General features: G+C 34.8%; 1 protein-coding gene and 3 long non-coding RNA genes across 7 annotated transcripts; all 4 read right to left on the bottom strand.

Annotated features, from left to right (window-relative positions):
* Positions 1 to 3,436: 3,436 nt before the first annotated feature.
* On the bottom strand, positions 3,437 to 6,734 carry LOC117922855. The gene is made up of 8 exons (XR_004652567.1): positions 6,623 to 6,734; positions 6,037 to 6,309; positions 5,913 to 5,955; positions 5,560 to 5,624; positions 5,329 to 5,380; positions 5,205 to 5,247; positions 4,852 to 4,915; positions 3,437 to 4,542 (listed from the first exon to the last, which is right to left on the bottom strand). It is a non-coding gene; the product is annotated as an uncharacterized LOC117922855 (long non-coding RNA).
* Positions 6,735 to 8,913: 2,179 nt separating this feature from the next.
* LOC117922858 lies at positions 8,914 to 10,310 on the bottom strand. Its single transcript, XR_004652569.1, has 2 exons — positions 10,156 to 10,310; positions 8,914 to 9,514 (listed from the first exon to the last, which is right to left on the bottom strand). It is a non-coding gene; the product is annotated as an uncharacterized LOC117922858 (long non-coding RNA).
* Positions 10,311 to 11,403, bottom strand: LOC117922856. The gene is made up of 3 exons (XR_004652568.1): positions 11,317 to 11,403; positions 11,193 to 11,235; positions 10,311 to 10,904 (listed from the first exon to the last, which is right to left on the bottom strand). It is a non-coding gene; the product is annotated as an uncharacterized LOC117922856 (long non-coding RNA).
* Positions 11,404 to 13,128: 1,725 nt separating this feature from the next.
* On the bottom strand, positions 13,129 to 21,497 carry LOC117922851 (COP1-interacting protein 7-like). Of its 4 annotated transcripts, XM_034841041.1 has the most exons (8): positions 20,393 to 21,497; positions 16,982 to 17,272; positions 16,858 to 16,900; positions 16,506 to 16,569; positions 16,274 to 16,337; positions 16,150 to 16,192; positions 15,798 to 15,861; positions 13,129 to 14,446 (listed from the first exon to the last, which is right to left on the bottom strand). In XM_034841041.1, exons 2-8 carry the CDS (start codon positions 17,067 to 17,069, stop codon positions 14,441 to 14,443), a joined length of 372 nt encoding a protein of 123 aa, XP_034696932.1. In that variant the 5' UTR covers positions 17,070 to 17,272; positions 20,393 to 21,497; the 3' UTR covers positions 13,129 to 14,440. The 4 variants fall into 4 exon arrangements, 3 of the variants coding, with proteins under 3 accessions (XP_034696932.1, XP_034696930.1, XP_034696931.1); XR_004652563.1 differs by lacking the exons at positions 13,129 to 14,446; positions 15,798 to 15,861; positions 16,858 to 16,900 and having other exon boundaries at positions 15,909 to 16,192; positions 17,211 to 17,272; XM_034841039.1 differs by lacking the exons at positions 13,129 to 14,446; positions 15,798 to 15,861; positions 16,150 to 16,192; positions 16,274 to 16,337; positions 16,858 to 16,900 and having other exon boundaries at positions 16,355 to 16,569; positions 17,211 to 17,272.
* Positions 21,498 to 23,147: the final 1,650 nt, after the last annotated feature.

Raw genomic sequence — 23,147 nt, 5'->3', positions numbered from 1 at the left:
GAACATAGTACCCATTTCTGTAGTCACTAAGACTTCTAGGAAAAGAGGAGATGTCTCAAATCCTCATTCTCATCTTCACTACCAGTATATATCTTATCAGACCTAGATGGCAAAGCAAATCCGAACACAAAACTCAAATGCAATTCCATGGCCACCATTTTGAACGAATAGATTGAAGCACAAATACAATCACAGAAATCCTCCATTGAGTTCATTTCCCTCCACAACCTCACTTCTCCAGTCCCAACAACTTGGCCATTGATGACATCATCCCACCATCAACAAGAAATAGAGCAATAAACAGAGGAGGAAAAACATAGAAATAGAGTATGAACCTAGCTCTATTTCATGGATTGTCAAAAGAGCTAGTAGCAGGTCGCATCAACAAGAAACAAGAGCATGATTTTTACATATCAAGTTCAGGGATGAAGCCATGCATCAACTACTTGTAGGAGGAGTCCAGGAAATCAAGATAAAATCAAACAGAGCATATATGCACACAAAAACAGATTTAGTAAAACAAACCAGTAATCCTTGATGCCCAAACCAATCAATAAAATCACACCCAGAAATCTGTAGAAAAATGTAGTAGAATAATGTGAAAATTAGGAAATGTGAAGTTTACAAAGACCTTACCTGGAAGTCCCCTCCCCAAGCAAAGCTTTCTCGTCTCCCCACTTTACCTCCTCTACCCCAGCTTTTTCTAGCTCACAACCCTCTCTTCTGCTCTGTCTCACAGTTCACTAAACAACCCCCCAAAATTAAAATTATGTAAAACTATAGACAAATTAAGAAAAAAAAATGGAGTCCTTACTTATGATATGGGATAAGGCTCATGATTTTAATAATTTCCCTTATAAATGAAGCTAAAATTGGAGCTTTTCTTTTTTAGGGGGGGGGGGGGGGAGGAGGAGGAAATTAAAGAAAATCAGGAAGTTCGGCTAATTTCTTATTTTCAGTTTTAAAATTTGGAATAAATCAAGCAACAACATTTATAACAAAATGTATAAAATTAAAAATATACAATTTGGCCCAATTTGTTATAATCATTAAACAATGAATTTTCTCTAAGCAGTTGTGACCACAGGAGGAAAACAGAGCTAGAAAATTCTCTCATCTCCGATGACTATTTCTTAAAAAGAAAATTCAAGAATTCAAAATAATAAAAAATAAATGCAGAATATGAATGATGAGCGTGAGACAAGAGATAACCGGTAACCTTCGGTTGGTTCTGAATTCTCATTTGCCTTAGGGTTGGTGTTAAATCCCCATTATCCAATTATTCTTGTAGTGGTCCTGCTAACTTGCGCTCTAAAAGGAGCCCCTACCGTACATGATCACCACCACCAAAGGTGGAGGTTAGCAGGACGCACCTGTTGAGAACAGAAATAGCAAGGACATCTCTGGAACAGATGCCGAGGTCGAGCAACCCCTGCGCCAAGTTCAGGACGCTGCCAACAACCTAGGTGGTTAGAATCTCTTTATCATCACGACAACATAATTCCAAAAACTAATCAACAAGGAAAAACAAGAATCAGAGACAATTTCATATCATTTTCATAACACACCAACCAAAATAAACAAAGAACCATAACTTCAGAAGTTGTATTGTCTTGAAAAGTGTCAGTAGCAAAGCTGGACAACATGAACGCAATCGGCAAAGAGAAATCAAGAAAACGCTTTACTTCACTCGAAGACTGTTAAACATAGAAATGTCAGAAATTCTGAAACTATTTGTCAATATTTCGATATGGTTCCAAGATGATAAAATATTTTTACCCTAGGATGTACTTTATTCCCAAAACTGAGAAAACTCCTGAGTCTAGATTATCTCATGGTTTTGAATTTGTAACTTTTCCATGAAAAATGATAGATGATACATGATGGAGCAGTTGATTAATCTGTTTAGTGAATGGTCAATCAAGATCGGGGGAAAAAATGGAAAACTTATTTAAAGTGTAGGATTTAAAGTATATGAGAAACTTGTCAAAGGTTTTACTTGGACATGGTATTCTACCAACCCAAATTCATACAAGTGGTAATCAATCTCCATAGGCTTCTCAGTGCTGCCATGAAAGAAGTAATCTTGATCATTAGTGTAATTTTAATTTTGCTCTACACTAATCAAACTTCTTTTATGCTTCATTCGGCTGTTGAGAAGGTCAGAAATAAATGCTACAATAGCATTTTCATTCCCACGAAGATCTAAAAATTCTTTTCTTTTCCTTCATCTTCTCAGGAAATCAAACAAAGGATTAGTTTTTTAATAATGAAATTGTATGTGGCAAAACAACTAATTCATACTGAAACATTTGCAGCATGAACAATGGCAAATATCCATGAGATTGATCCTATTAATGTTGAGTTATTAAACTAGGAGGTTAATGAGAGCTTGTCAAATTTACTGATGATATGTACTTTAAAGCAGATTAAACTTTTGTAAGTTAACAATAACTATTGAGTGATTAAGGTTTGGCATGCTTGAAGCAGCACTTGGGTCATGTAGGAAGTCGTGTCCAATTTCTAATAAAGTTTGTATTGAAGCTAGGGTACATTTGATGAAACATACTAAGGGATAATGGTGAAGAAATAAAGAAAATGAAATTATAATTGGAGAAAGAATTGAGGTTGAAGCAAGATGATGAGGAGAGATTTATTCAAACCATGTGATGACTTGGATTGGGTTATGATATATGCTCAGCAAGAAAGTCCAAGGATACATAGAGAGGAAGGAAAGATCAATAAAGGTTAGGTCATGTTGTCTGGCCTAATATGTTGAGGGAGGAAATTCTGAAGCTCTAAGATGGTCTGGTGGAAGAGGAGGAGAGTGTGGTACTGGGGTATCTTAAATGGACCTTGAGGCTTTAATCCATTACCGCATTCATTGTGATCGTAATCTGAAACGGATTGCTCTGAATGCATCTGCACCTAGGTTGACTATATGAGTACTTGAGCTTCACAGAGTTGGAGTTATGACAACCTGAAATCAGGAGTTCCTTGATATAAACTTAAAAAGCAAACTTAGGGAAACTGTTTTCCTGATTATAACGTGTAATTGGCGTGGAATTGAACCAAAAGCAGTCTTCTATGAAAGTATAATTCTTCCAGTAACAAAGATTTAGTAGCATAATCAAATCAAAATGCAAACAAATCAAATCCAAGCAATTCAATTCTCAATTGCAACACCCACAACAACAAGATTCTCTAACATAAATCAAGATGAATCAAGTCAAACACAAAGAATTCAATCCCAATTGCAACAACCAAAACAGATTAAGATTAATATACATAAACCTCAATTCTTTATTGCAACACTCATCAGATCAAGATTAATCCACATGTATCCAGAACAGTCAAATCAAATCCAAGCAATTCAATTCCCAATTGCAACACCCACAACAAGAAGATTCTCTAACATAATTCAAGAAGAATGAAATCAAACACAAAGAATTCAATTCCAAGCATTTAGTGCCTGCCTACAATTTGATTTCTAAACATATTTTCAACTCCAAACTTTGATTCTTGGTCAGTTAATAACAGTCTTACTTGATACAGCGCAGTTGGGGTGGTTAAAGCCTGCAGGGACAACCTAGTAGGTTGCCTGTACTCCTGAATTTTAAGTCTGGATTCCAGTCTGGCCCTTCCTTTGACTTGGCGTTTTTCTGACCATCAACAGTACTTGAGGTAGGTGTAGAATTTCCCCTATCTTGCATAGATGTATCATAGTTCATCTCAGAAACTTCTTTAGATTTAATTCTAAGAGGAGTTTTAGCAGTAACAGCAGCTCTCTGCATACCACCAATGGCCAAGTGGCACAAGCAGCACTCATCCTTAATAATGAGTGACTGTGTGCCTTTTTAAGTGTTGCTTCAGAGGTAATAGCCCTTCTTTCAAGCTCCTGATTAAGGGAATCCAAGTCATGTCCATCCTCAGCAAATCTTAAGATCTGCTCATTCATGTCTTGATTCATTGTCTCCATTTGGGCCTTCGTGGATGAAATTGCGTACACGCAAGTAGAGTGCTCAATTCTGAGATTCTGCAATTCTCCCAGCATCTGCTTCTGGTTTTCCTCAGGCTCCTGGACAAGGGCTTCACAGTAGCGCTCCATTTGGTCTAAAGGTGACAATCATACCAAGTTTAAGGATGCCTGTTTCAACACAACCAACATGAACAGTGCCAATACCACCAATCTTGTAAACATCTTGGCTTTAGAATACTTTGGTGTTGTTGCATACATCTCATTGCAACAACGTATTATTTCCTTGACACCAAGGGTGAAGGCAAGCAAAGTATGCTCACGAGTCTAACCATTCTGGGGTATACCAGCTTCAAAACAGTTAAGATGCATATGGCGGAGCTTTGGAGCCTGCACCTTTACCTCAACTTTCATCATAGAAATACCATCTTGCCCATTGCTATTTCAATGTCGATTGGAATAAAGCCCGAGCAGAGAAGACTGTAGCATGTTGTGGCCAGACATGCATCACTAGTCCAATAAGTGAACAGCCTTGTATTGTTGTGATCATGTAGATCTGAACTGACCTGCCAACCAGCTTCAATGCTGTTAAGGTATTCACCAAAGGAGTCTCTCAATATCCTAAGCTGAGACAAACTGAACTCATTTGGTTGTTGTATTTTGGGTTACCAAACATCAAATTATTTTCACACAAAACTAAAGAAATGTGTAATAGACAACGGAACATCAACATCAGAAGAAAACAAAGAAATCAACAGATTAAAAATTAATTTTGCTAGTACACGCATACATTCGACATATAACACCCAAACATATAAGAGAATATTGAAGAAAATAAGAAATTTGAGAGAATAGGGAATACGGAGGAAACTTACCCAAAACCTATTTCAAAATAAACTTCTCTTGTCCCCGATAAACCTGAAAATTCCACTCTTACACCTACAGAAGGCAGGGAAAAAAGCAGAGATCAAATGTCAAAACGAGAATAAGAAAATTACCACTAAAGGCACAATGTCATTAAAACCAAATCAAATTATTCTATTACGAAACGAAAGGAACGAGCATTAGACAAGGCAACATGAAGCTTTGAAACAAACAAATAAATCAAAGGATTGAAAATTAATTCTCTGATACATATATGCAGCCAACCAACAACACCCAAAGATAAAAGAAAAGAATGAAGAACAGTGCGAAATGGATGAGAATAGGGAATACGAAACAAACATACGACAGAAGTATCTTCGATGAATCCTCTCTTATCCCCAGGAAACCTGAAAAATTCCACCCTTAATCTTATAGATGGTAGGGAAAGGAGTAGAGATCAAATGTAAAAACGAGAAGTAAAAAATTACCTCTTAAGGCACAATGTTGTTGAATAGAAGTAAACTTATTTTCACACCAAATCTAAAGAAATTTGTAATAGACAACGGAACATCAACATCAGAAGAAAACAAAGAAATCAACAGATTGAAAATTAATTTTCCTAGTACACACATATATTCGACATATAACACCCAAACATACAAGAGAATATTGAAGAAAATGAGAAATTTGAAAGAATAGGGAATACAGAGGAAACTTACCCAAAACCTATTTAAAAAAAAAACTTCTCTTGTCCCCGGTAAACCTAAAAATTCCACTCTTACACCTATAGAAGACGGGGAAAAGAGCAGAGATCAAATGTCAAAACGAGAATAAGAAAATTACCACTAAAGGCACAATATCATTAAAACCAAATAAATTATTCTGTTACAAAACCAAAGAAACGAGCATTAGACAAAGACACATGCAGCTTTGAAACAAACAAATAAATCAAAGGATTGAAAATTAATTCTCTGATACATATATGCAGCCAACCAACAACACCCAAAGATAAAAGAAAAGAATGAAGAACAGTGCGAAATGGATGAGAATAGGGAATACGAAACAAACATACGACAGAAGTATCTTCGATGAATCCTCTCTTATCCCCAGGAAACCTGAAAAATTCCACCCTTAATCTTATAGATGGTAGGGAAAGGAGTAGAGATCAAATGTAAAAACGAGAAGTAGAAAATTACCTCTTAAGGCACAATGTCATTAAAAGCAAATAATATTATTCTGATACGAAACGAAAGAAACGAGCATTACAAAACGCAACATGAAGCTTACAAACAAACAAATAAATCAAACGATTGAAAATTAATTCACTAATACATATTTCCAATCAACAAACAACACCCAAAGATAAAACAGAAGAATAAAGAAAACTGCAAAATAGAGGATAATAGGGAATACGAAATAAACATACAACAGAAAAATCTCTGATGAATCTATTCTTGTCCCCGGGAAACCTGAAAATTTTCACCCTTACATTACTGGATGGTAGCGAAAGGAGTAGAGATCAAATGTAATTACCAGAAGAAGAAAACTACCTCCTAATGCATAATGTCGTTGAATGGAAAAAAATTTATTTGCACACGAAACTAAAGAAATTTCCAATAGATAACGGAACATCAACATTAGAAGAAAACACATATACAAACATATTGAAAATTAATTTTCGTACTATACACACACATTCGACATATAACACCCAAACATACAAGAGAAAATTAAAGAACATCGAGAAATTTTGAGAGAATAGGGAATACGGAGGAAACTTACCTAAGACCTATTTCCAATCAAACTTCTCTTGTCCCCGGTAAACCTGAAAGTTCCACTCTTACGCCTATATAAGGTAGACAAAAGAGTAGAGATCCAAAGTAACAACGAGAATTAGAAAATTACCACTTTAGGCATAATGTCATTAAAAGCAAATAATATTATTCTGGTACAAAAAGAAAGAAACGAGCTTTACAAAACGCAACATCAAGCTTACAAACAAGCAAATCAATCAAACGATTGAAAATTAATTCTCTAATAAATATTTCCGGTCAACACACAACGCCCAAAGATAAAACAGAAGAATGAAGAAAAGTGCGAAATGGAGGATAATAGGGAATACGAAATAAACATACAACAGAAGTATCTCTGACGAATCTATTCTTGTCCCCGGGAAACCTGATAAATTTCACACTTACGTTAATAGATGGTAGAGAAAGGAGTAGAGGTCAAATGTAAAAACGAGAAGAAGAAAACTACCTCTTAATTCACAATGTCGTTGAATGGAAATAAATTTATTTGCACACGAAAACTAAAGAAATTTCTAATAGACAATCAAACTTCAACATTAGAAGAAAACAAAGAAATCAACATATTGAAAATTAATTTTCCTACTAGACACATTCGACATATAACACCCACAATATAAGACAAAAATTAAAGAACAGCGAGAAATTTGAGAGAATAGTGAATACGGAGGAAACTTACCCAAGACCTATTTCCAATCAAACTTCTCTTGTTCCCGGTAAACCTGAAAGTTCCACTCTTACGCCTATATAAGGTAGAGAAAATAGTAGAGATCAAAAGTAACAACGAGAATTAGAAAATTACCACTTTAAGCACAATGTCATTAAAAGCAAATAATATTATTCTGATACGAAACGAAACAAACGAGCTTCACAAAACGCAACATGAAGCTTACAAACAAACAAATCAATCAAACAATTGAAAATTAATTCTCTAATACATATTTCCAGTCAACAAACAACGCCCAAACATAAAACAGAAGAATAAAGAAAACTGCAAAATGGAGGATAATAGGGAATACGAAATAAACATACAAAAGAAGTATCTCCGTCGAATCTATTCTTGTCCCCGGGAAACCTGAAAAATTTCACCTTTACGTTTATAGATGGAAGCGAAAGGAGTACAGATCAAATGTAATAACCAGAAGAAGAAAACTACCTCTTAATTCACAATGTCGTTGAATGGAAATAAATTTATTTGCACACGAAAGTAAAGAAATTTCTAATACACAACGAAACATCAACATTAGAAGAAAAAAAAGAAATCAACATATTGAAAATTAATTTTCCGACTACACACACATTCGACATATAACACTCACACATACAAGAGAAAATTAAAGAACACCGAGAAATTTGAGAGAATAGCGAATACGGAGGAAACTTACCTAAGACCTATTTCTAATCAAACTTCGCTTGTCCCCGGTAAACCTGAAAGTTCCACTCTTACGCCTATATAAGGTAGACAAAAAAGTAGAGATCAAAAGTAACAACGAGAATTAGAAAATTACCACTTTAGGCACAATGTCATTAAAAGCAAATAATATTATTCTGATACGAAACGAAACAAACGAGCTTTACAAAACGCAACATGAAGCTTACAAACAAATAAATCAATCAAACGATTGAAAATTAATTCTCTAATACATATTTCCAGTCAACACACAACGCCCAAAGATAAAACAGAAGAATGAAGAAAAGTGCGAAATGGAGGATAATAGGGAATACGAAATAAACGTACAACAAAAGTATCTCCGACGAATCTATTCTTGTCCTCGGGAAACCTGAAAAATTTGACTCTTACATTAATATATGCTAGCGAAAGGAGTAGAGATCAAATGTAATAATCAGAAGAAGAAAACTACCTCCTAATTCACAATGTCGTTGAATGGAAATAAATTTATTTGCACACGAAACTAAAGAAATTTCTAATACACAATGGAACATCAACATTAGAAGAAAACACATATACAAACATATTCAAAATTAATTTTCGCACTACACACACACATTCGACATATAACACCTTAACATACAAGAGAAAATTAAAGAACATCTAGAAATTTTGAGAGAATAGGGAATACGGAGGAAACCTACCCAAGACCTATTTCCAATCAAACTTCTCTTGTCCCTGGTAAACCTGAAAATTCCACTCCTACGCCTATAGAAGGTAGAGAAAAGAGTAGAGCTCCAAAGTAACAACGAGAATTAGAAAATTACTACTTTAGGCACACTGTCATTAAAAGCAAATAATATTATTCTGATACGAAACGAAAGAAACGAGCATTACAAAACACAACATGAAGCTTACAAACAAACAAAATCAATCAAACGATTGAAAATTAATTCTCTAATACATATTTCCAGTCAACAAACAATGCCCAAAAGATAAAACAGAAGAATAAAGAAAACTGCGAAATGGAGGATAATAGGGAATACGAAATAAATATACAATAGAAGTATCTCCGCCGAATCTATTCTTGTCCCCGGGAAACCTGAAAAATTTCACCCTTACGTTAATAGATGGTAGCGAAAGGAGTAGAGGTCAAATGTAAAAACGAGAAGAAGAAAACTACCTCTTAATTCACAATGTCGTTGAACGAAAATAAATTTATTTGCACACGAAACTAAAGAAATTTCTAATAGACAACGGAAGTTCAACATTAGAAGAAAACAAAGAAATCAACATATTGAAAATTAATTTTCCTACTAAACACACACATTCGACACACAACACCCAAACATACAATAGAAAATTAAAGAGCACCGAGAAATTTGAGAGAATAGGGAATACGGAGGAAACTTACCCAAGACCTATTTCCAATCAAACTTCTTGTCCCCGGTAAACCTGAAAATTCCACTCTTACGCCTATAGAAGGTACATAAAAGAGTAGAGATCCAAAGTAACAACGAGAATTAGAAAATTACCACTTTAGGCACAATGTCATTAAAAGCAAATAATATTATTCTGATACGAAACGAAACAAACGAGTATTACAAAATGCAACATGAAGCTTACAAACAAACAAATAAATCAAACGATTGAAAATTATTCTCTAATACATATTTCCAATCAACAAACAACGCCCAAAGATAAAACAGAAGAATGAAGAAAAGTGCGAAATGGAGGATAATAGCGAACGCAAAATAAATATGCAACATAAGTATCTCCACTGAATCTATTCTTGTCCCCGGGAAACCTGAAAATTTTCACCTTTACGTTTATAGATGGAAGCGAAAGGAGTACAGATCAAATGTAATAACCAGAACAAGAAAACTACCTCTTAATTCACAATGTCGTTGACTGGAAATAAATTTATTTGCACACGAAACTAAAGAAATTTCTTATAGACAACGGAACTTCAAAATTAGAAGAAAACAAAGAAATCAACATATTGAAAATTAATTTGCCTACTACACACATTCGACATAGAACACCCACACACATACAAGAGAAAATTAAAGAATAGCGAGAAATTTGAGAGAATAGACAATACAGAGGAAACTTACCCAAGACCTATTTCCAATCAAACCTCTCTTGTCCCCGGTAAACCTGAAAGTTCCACTCTTACGCCTATAGAAGGTATAGAAAAGAGTAGAGATAAAAACTAACGACGAGAATTAGAAAAATACCACTTTAGGCACAATGACATTAAAAGCAAATAATATTATTCTGATACGAAACGAAAGAAACGAGCATTACAAAACGCAACATGAAGCTTACAAACAAACAAATAAATCAAACGATCGAAAATTAATTCTCTAATACATATTTCCGGTCAACAAACAACGCCCAAAGATAAAAGAGAAGAATGAAGAAAACTGCGAAATGGAGGATAATAGGGAATACGAAATAAACATACAACAGAAGTATCTCCGACAAATCTATTCTTGTCCCCGGGAAACCTGAAAAATTTCACCGTTACGTTCATAGATGATAGTGAAAGGAAAAGAAGAAAACTACCTCTTAATTCACAATGTCGTTAAATGGAAATTAATTTATTTGCACACGAAACTAAAGAAATTTCTGATAGACAACGGAACATCAACATTAGTAGAAAACACAGTTATCAACATATTGAAAATTAATTTTCCAACTAAACACACACATTCGACATATAACACCCAAATATACAAGACAAAATTAAAGAACATCGAGAAATTTGAGAGAATAGGGAATACGGAGGAAACTTACCCAAGACCTATTTCCAATCAAACTTCTCTTGTCCCCGGTAAACCTGAAAGTTCCACTCTTACGCCTATAGAAGGTATAGAAAAGAGTAGAGATAAAAAGTAACGACGAGAATTAGAAAAATACCACTTTAAGCACAATGTCATTAAAAGCAAATAATATTATTCTGATACGAAACGAAAGAAACGAGCATTACAAAACGCAACATGAAGCTTACAAACAAACAAATAAATCAAACGATCGAAAATTAATTCTCTAATACATATTTCCGGTCAACAAACAACGCCCAAAGATAAAACAGAAGATGAAGAAAACTGCGAAATGGAGGATAATAGGGAATACGAAATAAACATACAACTGAAGTATCTCCGACGAATCAATTCTTCTCCCCGGGAAACCTGATAAATTTCAACCTTACGTCAATAGATGGTAGCGAAAGGAGTATAGGTCAAATGTAAAAACGAGAAGAAGAAAACTACCTCTTGATTCCCAATGTCGTTGAATGGAAATAAATTTATTCGCACACGAAACTAAACAAAATTTCTAATACACAACGGAACATCAACATTAGTAGAAAACACAGTTATCAACATATTAAAATTTAATTTTCCAACTAAACTCACACATTCGACATATAACACCCAAATATACAAGAGAAAATTAAAGACCACCGAGAAATTTGATAGAATAGGGAATACGGAGGAAACTTACCCAAGACCTATTTCCAATCAAACTTCTCTTGTCCCCGGTAAACCTGAAAATTCCACTCTTACGCCTATAGAAGGTAGCGACAAGAGTAGAGATCCAAAGTAAGAACGAGAATTAGAAAATTACATCTTTAGGCACAATGTGATTAAAAACAAATAATATTATTCTGATACGAAACGAAAGAAACGAGCAATACAAAACGCAACATGAAGCTTACAAACAAACAAATAAATCAAAGGATTGAAAATTAATTCTCTAATACATATTTCCAGTCAACAAACAACGCCCAAAGATAAAACAGAAGAATGAAGAAAACTGCGAAATGGAGGATAATAGGGAATACGAAATAAACATTCAACAGAAGTATCTCCGACGAATCTATTCCTGTCCCTGGGAAACCTGATAAATTTCACCCTTACGTTAATAGATGGTAGCGAAAAGAGTATAGGTCAAATGTAAAAACGAGAAGAAGAAAACTACATCTTGATTCCCAATGTCGTTGAATGGAAATAAATTTATTCGCACACGAAACTAAACAAAATTTCTAATACACAACGGAACATCAACATTAGTAGAAAACACAGTTATCAACATATTAAAAATTAATTTTCCAACTAAACACACACATTCGACATATAACACCCAAATATACAAGACAAAATTAAAGAACACCGAGAAATTTGAGAGAATAGGGAATACGGAGGAAACTTACCCGAGACCTATTTCCAATCAAACTTCTCTTGTCCCCGGTAAACCTGAAAGTTCCACTCTTACGCCTATACAAGGTATAGAAAAGAGTAGAGATCAAAAGTTACAATGAGAATTAGAAAATTACCACTTTAGGCACAATGTCATTAAAAGCAAATAATATTATTCTGATACGAAACGAAAGAAACGAGCATTACAAAACGCAACATGAAACTTACAAACAGACAAATAAATCAAACGATTGAAAATTAATTCTCCAATACATATTTCCAATCAACAAACAACGCCCAAACATAAAACAAAAGAATGAAGAAAAGTGCGAAATGGAGGATAATAGGGAATACGAAATAAACATACAACAGAAGTATCTCCGACGAATCTATTCTTGTTCCCAGGAAACCTGATAAATTTCACCCTTACGTTAATAGATGGTAGCGAAAGGTGTAGAGGTCAAATGTAAAAACGAGAGAAACAAAACTACCACTTAATTCCCAATATCGTTGAATGGAAATAAATTTATTCGCACACGAAACTAAACAAAATTTCTAATACACAACGAAACATCAATGTTAGAACAAAACACAGATAGCAACATATTGAAAATTAATTTTCGTACTATACACACATTCGACATATAACACCCAAACATACAAGAGAAAATTAAAGAGCACCGAGAAATTTGAGAGAATAGGGAATACAGAGGAAACTTACCTAAGACCTATTTCCAATCAAACTTTTCTTGTCCCCGGTAAACCTGAAAATTCCACTCTTACGCCTATAGAAGGTAGCGAAAAGAGTAGAGATCCAAAGTAACAACGAGAATTAGAAAATTACATCTGTAGGCACAATGTGATTAAAAGCAAATAATATTATTCTGATACGAAACGAAAGAAACGAGCATTACAAAACGCAACATGAAGCTTACAAACAAACAAATAAATCAAAGGATTGAAAATTAATTCTCTAATACATATTTCCAGTCAACAAACAACGCCCAAAGATAAAACAGAAGAATGAAGAAAACTGCGAAATGGAGGATAATAGGGAATACGAAATAAACATTCAATAGAAGTATCTCCGACGAATCTATTCTTGTCCCTGGGAAACCTGATAAATTTCACCCTTACGTTAATAGATGGTAGCGAAAGGAGTATAGGTCAAATGTAAAAACGAGAAGAAGAAAACTACCTCTTGATTCCCAATGTCGTTGAATGGAAATAAATTTATTCGCACACGAAACTAAACAAAATTTCTAATACACAACGGAACATCAACATTAGTAGAAAACACAATTATCAACATATTCAAAATTAATTTTCCAACTAAACACACACATTCGACATATAACAGCCAAATATAGAAGAGAAAATTAAAGAACGCCGAGAAATTTGAGAGAATAAGGAATACGGAGGAAACTTACCCAAGACCTATTTCCAATCAAACTTCTCTTGTCCCCGGTAAACCTGAAAGTTCCACTCTTACGCCTATAGAAGGTATAGAAAAGAGTAGAGATCCAAAGTGACAACGAGAATTAGAAAATTACCACTTTAGGCACAATGTGATTAAAAGCAAATAATATTATTCTGATACGAAACGAAAGAAACGAGCATTACAAAACGCAACATGAAGCTTACAAACAAACAAATAAATCAAAGGATTGAAAATTAATTCTCTAATACATATTTCCAGTCAACAAACAACGCCCAAAGATAAAACAGAAGAATGAAGAAAACTGCGAAATGGAGGATAATAGGGAATACGAAATAAACATTCAATAGAAGTATCTCCGACGAATCTATTCTTGTCCCTGGGAAACCTGATAAATTTCACCCTTACGTTAATAGATGGTAGCGAAAGGAGTATAGGTCAAATGTAAAAACGAGAAGAAGAAAACTACCTCTTGATTCCCAATGTCGTTGAATGGAAATAAATTTATTCGCACACGAAACTAAACAAAATTTCTAATACACAACGGAACATCAACATTAGTAGAAAACACAATTATCAACATATTCAAAATTAATTTTCCAACTAAACACACACATTCGACATATAACAGCCAAATATAGAAGAGAAAATTAAAGAACGCCGAGAAATTTGAGAGAATAAGGAATACGGAGGAAACTTACCCAAGACCTATTTCCAATCAAACTTCTCTTGTCCCCGGTAAACCTGAAAGTTCCACTCTTACGCCTATAGAAGGTATAGAAAAGAGTAGAGATCCAAAGTGACAACGAGAATTAGAAAATTACCACTTTAGGCACAATGTGATTAAAAGCAAATAATATTATTCTGATACGAAACGAAAGAAACGAGCATTACAAAACGCAACATGAAGCTTACAAACAAACAAATAAATCAAACGATTGAAAATTAATTCTCTAATACATATTTCCAGTCAACAAACATTGCCCAAAGATAAAAGAGAAGAATGAAGAAAACTGCGAAATGGAGGATAATAGGGAATACGAAATAAACATACAACAGAAGTATCTCCGAGAATCTATTCTTGTCCCCGGGAAACCTGATAAATTTCACCCTTACGTTAATAGATGGTAGCGAAAGGAGTAGAGGTCAAATGTAAAAACAATAAGAAGAAAACTACCACTTAATTCCCAATGTCGTTGAATGGAAATAAATTTATTCGCACACGAAACTAAACAAAATTTCTAATACACAACGGAACATCAACGTTAGAACAAAACACAGATAGCAACATATTAAAAATTAATTTTCGTACTATACACACATTCGACATATAACACCCAAACATACAAGAGAAAATTAAATAGCACCGAGAAATTTGAGAGAATAGAGAATACGGAGGAAACTTACCTAAGACCTATTTCCAATCAAAATTCTCTTGTCCCCGGTAAACCGGAAAATTCCATTCTTACGCCTCTAGAAGGTAGAGAAAAGAGTAGATATCCAAAGTAACAACGAGAATTAGAAAATTACCACTTTAGGCACAATGTCATTAAAAGCAAATAATATTATTCTGATACAAAAGGAAAGAAACGAGCATTACGAAACGCAATATGAAGCTTACAAACAAACAGATAAATCAAACGATTGAAAATTAATTCTCCAATACATATTCCCAGTCAACAAACAACGCCCAAAGATAAAACAGAAGAATGAAGAAAAGTGCGAAACAGAGGATAATAGGGAATACGAAATAAACATACAACAGAAGTATCTCTGACGAATCTATTCTTGTCCCCGGGAAACCTGAAAATTTTCACCCTTACGTTTATAGATGGTAGCGAAAGGAGTAGAGATCAAATGTAAAAACAAGAAGAAGAAAACTACCTCTTAATTCACAATGTCGTTGAATGGAAATAAATTTATTTGCACACGAAACTAAAGAAATTTCTAATACACAACGGAACATCAACATTAGAAGAAAACACATATGTAAACATATTGAAAATTAATTTTCGTACTATACACACACATTCGACATATAACACCCACACATACAAGAGAAAAATTAAAGAACAGCGAGAAATTTGAGAGAATAGTGAATACGGAGGAAACTTACCCAAGACCTATTTCCAATCAAACTTCTCTTGTTCCCGGTAAACCTGAAAGTTCCACTCTTACGCCTATAGAAGGTAGAGAAAATAGTAGAGATCAAATGTAACAACGAGAATTAGAAAATTACCACTTTAGGCACAATGTCATTAAAAGCAAATAATATTATTCTTATACAAACGAAAGAAACGAGCATTACAAAACGCAACATGAAGCTTACAAACAAACAAATAAATTAAACGATTGAAAATTAATTCTCTAATACATATTTCCAATCAACAAACAACCCCCAAAGATAAAACTGAAGAATGAAGAAAAGTGCGAAATGGAGGATAATAGGGAATACGAAATAAACATACAACAGAAGTATCTCCGACGAATCTATTCTTGTCCCCGAGAAACCTGATAAATTTCACCCTTACGTTAATAGATGGTAGCGAAAGGAGTAGAGGTCAAATGTAAAAACGAGAAGAAGAAAAGTACCTCTTAATTCCCAATGTCGTTGAATGGAAATAAATTTATTCGCACACGAAACTAAACAAAATTTCTAGTACACAACGGAACATCAACGTTAGAACAAAACACAGATAGCAACATATTGAAAATTAATTTTGGTACTATACACACACATTCGACATATAACACCCAAACATACAAGAGAAAATAAAAGAACACCGAGAAATTTGAGAGAATAGGGAATACGGAGGAAACTTACCCAAGACCTATTTCCAATCAAACTTCTCTTGTCCCCGGTAAACCTTAAAATTCCACTCTTACACCTATAGAAGGGAGAGAAAAGATTAGAGATTAAAAGTAACAACGAGAATTGAAAATTACCACTTTAGGCACAATGTCATTAAAAGCAAATAATATTATTCTGATACAAAACGAAAGAAACAAGCATTACAAAACGCAACATGAAGCCTACAAACAAACAAATAAATCAAACGATTGAAAATTAATTCTCTAATACATATTCCCAGTCAACAAACAACGCCCAAAGATAAAACAGAAGAATGAAGAAAAGTGCGAAATGGAGGATAATAGGGAATACGAAATAAACATACAACAAAAGTATCTCCGACGAATCTATTCTTTTCCTCAGGAAACCTGAAAAATTTCACCCTTACGTTTATAGATGGTAGTGAAAGGAGTAGAGGTCAAATGTAAAAACAAGAAGAAGAAAACTACCTCTTAATTCACAATGTCGTTGAATGGAAATAAATTTATTTGCACACGAAACTAAGGAAATTTCTAATAGACAACGGAACATCAACATTAGAAGAAAACAAAGAAATCAACATATTGAAAATTAATTTTCCTACTACACGCACATTCGACATATAACACCCACACATACAAGAGAAAATTAAAGAACAACGAGAAATTTGAGAGAATAGGGAATACGGAGGAAACTTACCTAAGACCTATTTCCAATCAAACTTCTCGTCCCCGGTAAACCTGAAAATTCCACTCTTACGCCTATAGAAGGTAGAGAAAATAGTAGAGATCAAAAGTAACAACGAAAATTAGAAAATTACCACTTTAGGCACAATGTCATTAAAAGCAAATAATATTATTCTGATACGAAACGAAAGAAACATGCATTACTAAACGCAATATGAAGCTTACAAACAAACAGATAAATCAAACGATTGAAAATTAATTCTCTAATACTTATTCCCAGGCAAATTTTTGCATTCATAGAAAATAAATTCACAAATAAAATTAAATAAATCATTAATAATGCTAATAAAAACTAATAATCAAGCATCTCATATATCAGTGGAACTAGAGGGTAACCTGTAAAGACTTCCACCTTGATTGTCATTGGAGCTTATATCCCCAATACAAAGCATAAATTGAAAAAATAATAAGTGAATAAAACTCACATAATTTTACATAAACCTAAATTTAAATCGACATAACTCATACAATTGCTTCAAATAATAGAGATTATGGAGCTGGCCTTCAAGATGTGCACCACATATCATCCAAATTGTGCACATAGTTAAAAAGGACCTATGTTGCATTACATGAAAATGATGGTTCACCTAGAACATAAAGGAGGGAATTATTTTGAAATCTTAATCTATGGATCCCCAATATTTGATCTCCACTTCTCCAACTGTAGTGGGTGGTTCAGGTCCTTGTACAAGTCTTGAAAAGTTGCCAAGGCAGAAAGTAAAAAGGAGGGAATTATTTTGAAATCTTAATCTTTGAATCAATAGAGAACCTTTTCTTTTGTATCTGTATGAATCAATATTATTACTTTCCAATTCCTTCCCGATACCTCCCAAGGAAAATCCCGAAGTGGATCCCAAATTGACGGAACTAATCCATTGACACAAATAGTTCATGGGCGAAAATTGAGTTATTTGGGCCCCGGTGGATTGACAGGGCGAACTGCCAGTTTTCGGATACGAGATATCCATCCTAGTCACTATGGACGCATTTGCCCAATTGACACGTCTGAAGGAATCAATGTTGGACTTATTGGATCCTTAGCAATTCACGCGAGGATTGGTCATTGGGGATCTCTAGAAAGCCCATTTTATGAAATTTCTGAGAGATCAAAAAAGGTACGTCTTTGGTGAATTTACCAAGGGCTATAGTCATAGTGATCCTCCTATTCAACTACTTCAACCATTTCCGAACACCTCATAGCGTTTTCAGGGCATCCGAGGATTCGATCATTTATGTATGATTTGATTTCTCGTACACTGCCCCTTCTAATGCTAATGGGTTTCGAAGAAAAAAATCCTTTATTGATCCATAAATTGACCTAGGTAAATCCATGAACTCAATTGGATTATTCCTATTCTTAATAAGCACCTGAACCGTGAATTGTCTTATGACTCATCAATCAGATAGATTCATTTTTTGAAAGAACTGAACTGTTCAAAGAACAAGTGATCCCTTCTCTTGCTACCAGTTGATCTCCAGACTTACCCTCCTCGTTCCATCAACTAATCTTATTCTCGTATCTTGTTCGTGAGATTGAGAAAAATAAATATCTTTATGGATTCTTCTAATTTCTATGTATATTAAACTAATACAGTATCATATATTTTCTTACTTTATACTTTACTCTTTCTTTCATTTTATTTTATTATCGGCTTTGTTATATTTCCTTTTCCTATAGATGAATCTAAAACTCCAGAGTATATATTTTCACAGGTCGAAGTAAGAAAGACACTTTGAATATTTTTCTATTTACTTTTATCGGAACAAAAATATCGGATGTATCGATATATAGGGAAATATTTGATACACGAAATCACGATCTCATAGATATATATAAATCTTATATAGATATAAATTGATCTTGTTCGGGAATCAAAGAAAGATGTTGAAAATGGCTCTTATGCTGTGACTTGGAATACTCCTTTCTCTGTGGAGGAAAGGAATAGCAATTTATTCCTGGCCAGGATCCGATGGCCCCACTTAATTATTTAAATTAACTCTATTATGATTATAAAGCCATTAATCGGTCTTTTTTATTTTTGATACAATATAGAACCTGATCACTTTTGGCATTCATCCACTTTTGGTGGATTCATTATAGTTGCCCAAGATATTATGTTAGCTCCATTTGTACTATCCAATTGCCTAAAATATTTGAGCAGTAACTAATTTGGAGTCAAGAACGAATCATTATATATTTCCCTCTCAAAACCATAGAAAGCATAGAGCAATATTTCACTAGCAAAGAAAATCGAGGAAAAGAAAGAGGGAAAGAAAAGTCGATTCTCAACCATGTAATCTATGTCCTCTTATTTTGGATAAATAAAAAACTAAACTCAACCAAACGTTAGGTCCAATTAGGTGGTTTTGCTTCTTAAGATCCCATAAATTTTCTTGGAGACCAAACAATTGGAATGAAGCATTACAATAACTAGTAATCACCATTTAGTTCAAATTATATCAATTTTCTGGAGAAAATTTTGAAAAAACAATGATAAGTAAAAAATCAACACTAAAAGTACTTGTACCAATTTCTTGATCTATAAAAGCAAAAGTTGGTTGAATAATTTTTTTTAACGATCAAGAATCAATCTCCTAAACAACAAGAAGAAAAAAAAAATCAAATGATGACAAAAAAATCAAGAAAAAAAAAATGGAGCTATAGTCTCATGGATATATAATAGTGAAAGCTTGCAAAGTGAGGAATGACAAGAACACGATTACAATGAGAAATAACCGCAAGTGTCGTTTTGTCATTTTAAGAAGTAGAGCAGTCTGCGATCTAAAGCAAAGGAACATGAGCATATTTTTTTCTTAGATACATGCAAAGAGAACAATCAAATCTAAAGAACATAGAGATATCACGAACAAAACATACAACAACAGTTGTTTGGTTGCCAAGAAAACCCATGAAAAGGAAAGGAAAGGAAAATCTTGAAAAAAAAAAATGTATATGAAAAACCAATTAAATCTAAACAAGACAAAGATATCACGAAGATAACATATAATAGCAGTTATTCAATGAATATCAAATTTCAAAAGGTCATAGGAAGGAAACGGATCATGCAAGGTAACAATGGATACATGAACAAACAAAATGGGAGTGCAAGTGTACCTGAGCAACGAGTAATATACCTTTGTAGACGCTCAGTATAATTTCAGATGTGCTTTTCACAAGAGGTTCACCCAAGGCTTTAGACCTTGCTTCTTTAATAGAAACTTTTTCTTTAGAAGCCCCACTGTTTGTACTACCAATGCTCTTACCATTAGAAGCCAGCTCATCATCAATGCAACCAGTTGTTTCAATATCAGAGGGGCCTCTATCAGCTTCAGTTGTAGAAATATTATTTGCATAATCCATTTCAAGAGTCCAAGATGTCATGACATGCTCTGCAGCTGAATCCCAATCAATCACCATGTAAAGGTCATCCGACTCTCGAGCAGGAAAAAACTTCAAGCCTTTCCTGTGAAATTCTGGCGTGTCACTTTGAGGTTGAGTAACTCCTACAATGTCTGCAACCATGCTTATGTCAGTCCCGAAGTGAGAATTTGATTGATCATCGACTATTGACTGAGGTTGAATCATAAAAGAATCATCAACTAGAATGCTTTTCTTATTCTTCTCAGAGTGGAAAGAATCACCATCAAACATTTTGATGCCCATGCTTTTGTCCCAATTGACTGGATCTCCAACCGGTCCACTCATATACTCAGCAACTAAAACAACAAGGTTTTGCACCAAACCTACAAAGACTTGAGGTTCTGATCTTGACTAGACAGCCATGGCCAGGGCCTCCTGTTCAAAGTTTTAACAGGTCAGCATCAGCAGCTCTATTGACCAAACCTGCTGCAATCAGGTAATGGTGTTCCTTGTAGTTCGACAGCGAAAGGCATCCTTTGGTGAAGTTTGTAATCACCACCAATGTATGTCACAATTGAGCTACCAGCATCTGGGTGGGGCCGGCTCCTTTAACTCCTTCACTAGGATGTGCTTGTGTGTGACCGGCTTCTACCTGTCTGAGTAAATATTGCTGTGTCAATTCCACTCATCCTTCCCTTAGAATCCAGGAGAGGATCTCTGCTGTTCCCAGGATTTATGGCTGCATCTGTTTGAATTCATCCACCAATTAGGACTCCGGTTTTGCTGAAAATATCTTAATTCCATCTCCAACTTCTTGATGATATCTTTTGAAGAGTATAGCAGGTCTCCATGAAACATAGCAATTGATTCACCTGCACTGCAAGGCTCTTATAAGTAGTCAGCCAGTGTATTTCTTCTTCCCAACTTGGTTTTGGTTTGAAATGGGAGGGTGTGATCATGTTCCAGCCCCACCACTAACATCCTTGGATGTGATATTAATCTGTCTTCCACACAAGCCACGACTTCTGACAAAGGAGTTCCCAGAATCTGATGGTATTGGCCCACATTTTCACCATAATTATGGTGCCTGGAGGGATGAAAGAGGACATGCAGTTTGGACGCACAGAATGTAACCAAATGTTGACATGGCAGCAGTAGACTTGTCCTCGAATTTGCTCACTTGTACATCCATCCATATAGATCCCTGTTTCAGCATGTTTTCTCAAGGAGTAAATTCGCTTCCATGAGTAAGTCATTCATGCAGTAAACTTTGAGCACAGCACGTGATATTAGAACTTTCATCTCCTTCTTTGATGCCACAAATTCAAGTAAGGACAAGCTATAAGATCACCAGTAATAGCGATGGGATCTGGTCTCACCGACAGATTCAGAGTTTCATTAGGATTGCAACCATCAGAAGGTGATTGCATGATCCAGAACATCCTCAAAGCTCTATAACTTAACCCAGATTTCCTAACTTCAGCACCTGAGAAAGAATATCTAGATCAATAGCTTCAACGATTTCTGGTTTCCATGCTTTGGTATACCATTGGAAACAGATTTTTCCAACCTTCAAGCTGCTTCTAGAAGTTGGGCCTGCTGAAATTACTCCATGTGCCTCTCACTGCCAGTAAAGTGTTTGGCCAACTTCTTGCATATGGATACCTTTTGAATTTGTGGCATACAAGACGAGTAGCTTTGCTCGCTACCAATGGCTTAGAAAACTGTGCACTCATCAAGCCAACCATTGTCATGACATCATCTCTGTCTTGCCCATGCAGACAAAAACTTTAAAGCTTTCTTGTTGAGGGCTAAATGGGCATGCTACGTAATTGCTGAAAATGAGAAGAGCATTTCAAACCCATCATGATGAATGGCATGAAAACGAATGCATTTCATGATACTCAGCATATCTGGACTATCAAAGGATGGCAGATCTCAAGACTCAGAAATGATGAAACTTGAAAGAAAGACCAATACCAACTGGGTAAAACAAACCTACAGCCAGAGACACAACAGCAAACCAGGTGGATGATGCATGGTCTTCAAGGTTGCAAGGGAACTCAACAAAAGTAGCTATTGCTTCAATTATCTTTTCAACCCAGTCCATTTGATCCAATGCATTCTTTGTCAAACACTAAACTCAATGAGTGCTCTTGAATCCAACCAAGAGTTCATGATTGTCCATGTAATTAGGGTGCAGGGCATGTGCCATGTCAACAGATACGAGGAACCTCCTCTGAATTGCTATTTGAAGCAGCTTATAATCAGAGATGGAGGAGTTAGTGATTCGTAATAATGCATCCAACATGACGGAAGAGCAAGCTCATGCTAAATCGGATCCAATCTCCTCATGATCAAACAATGCGACCGTTCTAACACCAGTTTCATCTTCAAAAATACTTTCAGAAGCTATTGCATCTCTCAATGCCTTCAGAGAGTAAAACAACATGCAGGAAATATCAAGCCTTCCTGAGAAAATGAATACTTTCATGGGATCAGAAACTGTGCTTGGCCGAGTGTCACATG

This window comes from Vitis riparia, chromosome 10, assembly GCF_004353265.1.
Source record: "Vitis riparia cultivar Riparia Gloire de Montpellier isolate 1030 chromosome 10, EGFV_Vit.rip_1.0, whole genome shotgun sequence".
Lineage (NCBI taxonomy): Eukaryota > Viridiplantae > Streptophyta > Magnoliopsida > Vitales > Vitaceae > Vitis > Vitis riparia.
Note: the sequence above shows the minus strand (reverse complement) of the source record. Positions and strands in the feature narration are given on the sequence as shown.